Here is a 6,955-nt window from a genome sequence, read left to right as displayed (position 1 = left end):
GGGGGGTCTGCGTAGAAAAATTATTTGAAGCGATATTGATTTATTTTCCGTAGATTTGATGATATTCGTGATTTGTCATAATAATATAGTATGACTACATTTACATATGTGTCTACGGTTAGTTTTAACATCAATGATTATAATAAAATTTAAAAAGTGGTAATAGCCTAGGGGTTAAGACTTCCACACTCCACATCAACCTCCTGTTCGGGAGATACGCATGAACCTCTAAGTTTTTGGACTTTTAAGCATACCCGTCGCGTCGTGAGGAAACCTGTACGCGTTCTTCATAATGTTCTCAAAGGACTGCCAATACGCAGCCAATTAGCCAGCCGCTACGCTAGCCAGCGTAGTGAACCCCAATCTAAGAATTATGATCAAGATTAATAGCGCTGATATTTCACAGGTGCTTTACAGAAGGTGAACAGAAAATGTATTTTTGCACTTACATTAATTTATCTAGATATTTTCTCTTACGAAACGATACGAGTGTTCTCATAGATACACTAGGTCTTAGTTCAGGTCAATGACCATGCAACGTAATAATATTCAAACTTTGTGAGATTTTTCACATACTACTACTACTATGTAAGATAGCTTGTATCACATAAGTGAAAAGATTTTTCACGTGATTATATTTTCTTGTTGCAGATGTGCAAAATGATATAAAGACAAGTGTGATGGAGCGGGCGGGTCGTCGTGCCAAGGCGGGCTCGCTGAGCGGGCTGTCGGGCGGGCCGGCGAGCGCGACGCCGGCCGTGCGGCGCCAGCGCTCGCTCGAGTGGGCCGGCGACCGGTACAGCAGCAGCGACGAAGACCGCCCGCAAAAGACACAGCTCGACGACAGAGTGTTCGCCTCGTTACTCGCCCATGCGACTCAACAGTTTGACAGTAAGTATCTACTCGCTGAGCGAGCTGTCAGGCGTACCAGCCAACTCGACGCCGCGCCGGCGGCCTTGCGGCGCCAGTCAGTGAGTAGGCCGGCGAACAGTAACGACGAAGACCGCCCGCAAAAAACACAGCTGGCCGCCAGAGTATTTGCCTGCTTCGCCTGGCCTACTTCTGAGCACAGGTTTCCTTTCAAAATGCAGAGCAGGGCTTAGGTCAAGTGTGGCTTGACAGATTTCACACACCTTTGAGAGATTTTGGAGAATTCTCAGGTATGCAGATTTTCCCTCGACGTTTCCTTCGCAGTTAAAGCAAGTGATATATGATTGCTTAAAACGCACATAACTCCGAAAGTTAGAGATGTGTGCTCGGGATCGACTCTCCGAACTATCGAATAGAAGGAACGCATCTTAACCACTGAGCTATTATTGCTATCAGTACGAGGGTTAATAATAATAATTAATTATTCCAATTGCATTCTATTCCAGCGATCCAATCCAACACTACTGTAATAAATACAACAAAAAAGTGGCTCTTCGATTTTAATAATATAAGTAGTATCGTTGATAATATAATATTCATTTACTTTTATCTAGCCTACGCTACGGTTACAATGAAAATGTCTGCTACGAGATGGCTACGAGCAATCTACGACGCTACGTAGAGGGATCAAGTTAGTGTTTGAATTCATCGTGTGACACAGGCGGAGGTCCACGTTGATCCCTAACAAGTGGAATCATTAGTGGAGCCTTCCGGGCGGGGGTTGGGGAGGGGAAACATCAATTGATAGGGGAGCGCCCTGCGGTGAGCTTACTGGGAAACTTTACACGTAAACCTCCAAGCTTCGATCTTCATCCTTCTGTCATGCTAACTTGACGAAGCTATAAAAATACGGTGCGAAATTATTTCCACCAAATTGTTTGCCCTTTTTCTGCTTTTGAATTATCTAGTCAATGCCTTGATAGGGGCGACTTCGTCTTCATCGAAACGGTCTGAATAAATATAATGCATATAACCATAGCTTTCCGATGAGAAATTAATATTTCAGTACATCCTTTTTTTGTAACACGTTTCCAAATATTAATTTAGTAAATTGGTCCAAATCAAACAACAGTCAATTACACAACATTTATGATTGTCGTTTCTGCGATGTGATTAACTAACTGACTAGAAATTGGGTGTCTGTACGTACAATGTGATTTAGGATTCAAGTACATAATTATATATGTTATGCAAATAATAAAAAAAATCTGGATAATACACGGTTGAAAAATAGCACTCTATGATAGGCTCTACAAAATATAGGATGTAGTGTAATTTACACACTAAAGTATCACAACAGCGACATTACTGGTATTGTTTTAAATTACCTTAGCTAGATATGTATTTTAAGGAATGGAAATTAAGTATCTAGGTCGTAGATAATATTAGTAATGAATTGTTCTTACATGTTACGATTTATTACTGCTAGAATTTGAAAAATACATTGCTGTGAGCATATTTTTGACGTACTGATTCTACTGATTCATAGCCTACGACTGATGTAATGTTATTGATCTAACATCGTAGACTCATGTAGATCAAGCAATAAACTTTTATCAAAGCTTATTACCATCATTTTATTACCTACACTGTGACTACTAGTGAGATTACAAATTTTATCACGGGAGTAACTTCTCAAAACAGTCTGGAAGCTAATAGCATGAAATTCTAGACGTTAAGTGCAGTTCATAGTATGTGATTAATGGAGTCCGCGCTGGTATGCAAATTACAGTATTTCAGGTTGTTTCCGACATAACCTTTAGTAACAGGCGCCAATGAGATTAGTCTGCTTTGTGCAACACTGCTGTAATCAGTGCAGCCATGTTGTACGAAGGGTAATAATCAATTCACCTGCACTTGTGTAATTACTAGTACCTACATAATATCAATACAGTGTTGAAACCATGGCTTAATAGATGAAGAGCCCACAATCGCCGAAGCAACGATTTGGTTTTTGTGTGAGCAATGAGCATAGTAGGTAGATAACGAAATTTTCCACTAAAAAAGTTTGTAAGCTGCGATTTATGTAATATCTTATTCAGGTAAGAATTTGATGACATAATTGAAAAACCTTAAGCGCTAAGTATAGGAACAGAAACACATCGAGACTTTTTCAGTAAGTTTTTAAAAGCAAAATCCTTTAAAAACTGAACAACGGTAAAGTATACTTATTCTGTTGAGCAAATATTAGCATTTCGAACAGCTCATAATGTGATTAAGCACTGTTGGTCAACATGATCGGTTACAAAACGTAGTTCTTCATATTCAGGTATAGGTAGTTACTCATACTAACATTACCTTCTGTATCAGCCCCTAATGTGATTAGTCTAGCCGTTCGCTGGTATTTGCAGCGCTATAATACGCGACCGGTCCGGCCATAATTGTGTTTTCATATTTAGGTAATCGATTCGTCTGAACTCGTTACTCGAGTTATCGTATTACGTACTTAGCAACGTAAAGCGTTTGTGTTTACAGTTACTAAATCCGCAAGAAGTGAAATAGCCAGTAGGCTTAGTATAAGATTTTACATCTCACCAACGTTCGTAAAATTTGAGCGTTGAACCACTTTAGTGCTGAAGTAAAAGGTCCTCAACAACCTTGTTTTAAAGCTCAAGTTTGTCCATACATCTACTGGCAGCGCTCCAAACGGAAACTTTGCGAAGTTAAAATCGGTGGTAGGAGAGCGGGAGGCTCAAAGTAACAGAGGTAAGTAGTAACACTCAATTTTAATGGGAAAGATCAACAGTTTTGATTTAAATATGATACTTAAATTTTGCCTTAAAACGCATTTGTACTATTTGAGCACAGCTAATGTGTAAAGTCACGCTGTGAGAAGAAGTGTTCACGTGCTTCGATGTAGTTAGGTATTGAAAAAAAAAACTTGTTCCAGTGCTGAAAATGAGACACGTCAGCAGCATCAGGTGTGCCGTCAAAATATGGGAGCTGAGGTGACGTAAATGCCAAACTTTGCAAAGGTCATTTAGCATTTCTTCAATGCACGCGATGCAATCCAATCTTGTTGTTGACGTATTTTCAGTACTTGTCCTTCTTGAGTTAATACTCATGGAATACGATCACTTAATTTATTTAGGTCCGTTGCTTTTCAAATTACTTACATGATTCTCAGTTCCAAAAGATTTTTTTTTCTTGAACTTGATCTAATTTGAACTAATTTTGCCGTAAAACAAAATGGATTCCAGCAATAATATATGACTTCAGTAACGCTACAGCTCAGCTTGGCATACTAATTAGAGCTTTTTAGGCAGTTACCAACACTGCCACGGCCACTAATGTGATTAGTCTGGTGAGGCTCGTATTTGCAGTGTATACGAGTCTACAATTTCAACATGTACGTACATACCTCAAGTTACGTATTTTTATCTACCGCTATCGCTGGAGAGGTTTTTTTTAAATCGATGGGTGGTAATTTTGTATCGTTTTAGGCAAGGTTGAGAAATATATACTTTACTACTAACTGTGTCTGTCTGTGTGTCTGTCTGTTTGCTAGTTTTTTATAGTTAGGTTTTAGTGTTTGGTACAGAGATAGCTTGCATCCTGGGGAAGGCTTACTTTTGCTCTCAGAAAATCAAAGAGCTTCTACGGGATTTTAAACACCTAAATCCATGTTGACAAAGTTTCGAGTATCATGCAATGAGTATTATAGAGATAGCTTGCATCCTAGAGATGGATGAAGACTACTTTCCCCGAAAATTAAAGCTCCTACAGGATTTTTGAAAACCAACCCATGCGGATGAAGTCGCTGGCATCGTCTAATTGTTGATAATAAATAATAACAATAATTAACAAAAACCGCTAAGATTTGATGCTCTAGTCGATATTGGAAGCCATAACGCGGCTGTAGTTTAATTTCCTTTTGTGTTTTTCTCTTTCCACAAGCAGTATCGTAGATGTTATTAGAAAGCAAGCCGTAGTAAGTACGCAATATCTCCGCGCTCCACAGGAATCCTCGTCGAAGCGATGCCCGTTATTGCATGGAGATTCTTCTACGTGCAACTTCATTGCGGAACTCTTTTGTATAAAGGTTTCATCGCAATGCTTCTTGGTTATTGTTTTCTCAAAAGCGGGAAGGCAGCTGTTATTACCTTGCACGAATCACAATCGGGTTTATTCAATTAGGGCTTGTTTTGCTGTTGCTATGAAATTATGCTCAAAACAAGTCATAGCCTAGGGGTTAAGGGGTCGCGTCGAGTGGTTCGATCCCGAGCACGCATCTTTAACTTTTCGTGTGTGTTTTAAGTAATTAAATATCACTTGCTTTCAAGGTGAAGGAAATCATCGTAAAGAAACTTACATGTCTGACAGTGCTTCATAATGTTCTCAAAGGTGTGTAAAGTCTGCCTATCCACACTTGGCTAGCCTGATGGACTATGGCCAATCCCTTCTCATTCTGAGAGGAGACGTATACAAAAGTTAATCAGCGATAAGGTGATGAAATTAATGATTTTATTTATTATTCTAAAAGTTTCTCGCGTGATTAGTTAACCATTTCCGAAAAGAACCTTCCATTATACATAGATTCTGTTGGGTATAAAGTCGTAGCTATAATTTGAATATTTTTGTACACAATACCTGTAATTTAGGGCGAGCTTATTGAATATTATGATAAATGCTTCCAATGTGACAGGTGGTTTTGTAACGGTACTGGAACATTTCTGTTGTAACATCAGTTATTATGATGTTAAAATAAAGATTACACGTAATGTATTTATTTTGTTTTTATAACACTACTATTACTAACTGACTCAACCCGCCCGTTACGATTTATAACGTAAAAGGGTCCCGTTGGTACGGAACTCTAAAATTAACGGACTTTCATAGCAACTTTTAGCCCCATTTACTCCGATTAGGGGGAATTTCCAAAAATCTGATGAAAGGAGCCTACGTCATGAGGAACCTATATTATTATCAAAATTTCAAGTTACTAACCCTACCGGTTTACGATGTGCTTTGATATATCAGTCAGTCAGTAAATCCGTCAATTGGTACCTAAGCATTTTATATGATTAGGTAGATTAATTGTTTTACAATGCGTAAAGTTATTTCGTGCCATGGAGGCATTGGCAAACGAAAGTAGGTACAATGTAATTGCGGTTCGTTGCACTGCGACCAGACATGCGGGCTACGTACTATCAGTTAAAGATAAGCTGCTGACCCTTTACGAGTAGAAAGACGTAAAGATTAGATTTTAAGTGACACGCCTCAAAGTGATGGATGTTATACATAAAAGATATAATCTTATGTTAATTCATTATTCAGAGCTAAATTATATGCAACTCGCTAATTCGTTTCTGCTTAGCACGGGCGCCTTACTTATTCTACGGAACTATTGTATCTAATTACTTCTTATGAGAAAAGTTGTATATGAAGAATAGCTTATGCCCACGACTTTGTTCGCGTAGACTATACAAACAACCCCCTATTTTACCCTCTTAGGTCTTGAATTTTCAAAAATCCTTTCGTGGCGGATGCCTGCGTCATAATTACCTATTATCGGCATGCCCAGCCCGATCAGTCAAGTAGTTTGAGCTATGCGTTGATACATCAGTCAGTCAGTCAGTCAGCTTTTATAATAATATGTATAAGCATCTACATTATACACAGACATAATAATGCCCTCCAGACCAAATTTCAGCCACGCCAGCCGATCTACACATCAGAGATTATCATCTGCGCGTGAGATATTATAGTAAAAAAGTATATACAAATACGAGGGCACTTTCTCTCCTTATTTACTTGACGAAAAGTCAGGGCTTAGGACCGACAGCTTTACGTGCTCTCCGAGGCACGTGGGTGAATCACTACCAACTTCCTAACTCGGCCTAGTGCGGACAATTTCTTGATAGAAAAATCAAATACTTATTTTTAGGCCCGACTTAGGCATCGAACCCAGGACCTCATCATCAGTAGTTGAACATATTATTAACTACTAAACCAAGGAGACAGTTATTCCACATAGTCATATACGCATCTGTGTATGACTGTGTGGAATAACTGCCTGTTAACG

General features: G+C 39.0%; 1 protein-coding gene across 1 annotated transcript in view; it reads left to right on the top strand.

Annotated features, from left to right (window-relative positions):
* Positions 1–665: 665 nt before the first annotated feature.
* Positions 666–6,955, top strand: part of LOC123866462 (teneurin-a) — a 285,360-nt gene continuing 279,070 nt past the window's right edge. Inside the window, exon 1 of the mRNA XM_045908036.1 lies at positions 666–891. Within this exon, the coding sequence (XP_045763992.1) occupies positions 681–891 (211 nt within the window). The 5' untranslated portion in view covers positions 666–680. The remainder of the gene's footprint in view (positions 892–6,955) is intronic.

Source organism: Maniola jurtina, chromosome 6 (genome assembly GCF_905333055.1).
Source record: "Maniola jurtina chromosome 6, ilManJurt1.1, whole genome shotgun sequence".
NCBI lineage: Eukaryota > Metazoa > Arthropoda > Insecta > Lepidoptera > Nymphalidae > Maniola > Maniola jurtina.
Note: the sequence above shows the minus strand (reverse complement) of the source record. Positions and strands in the feature narration are given on the sequence as shown.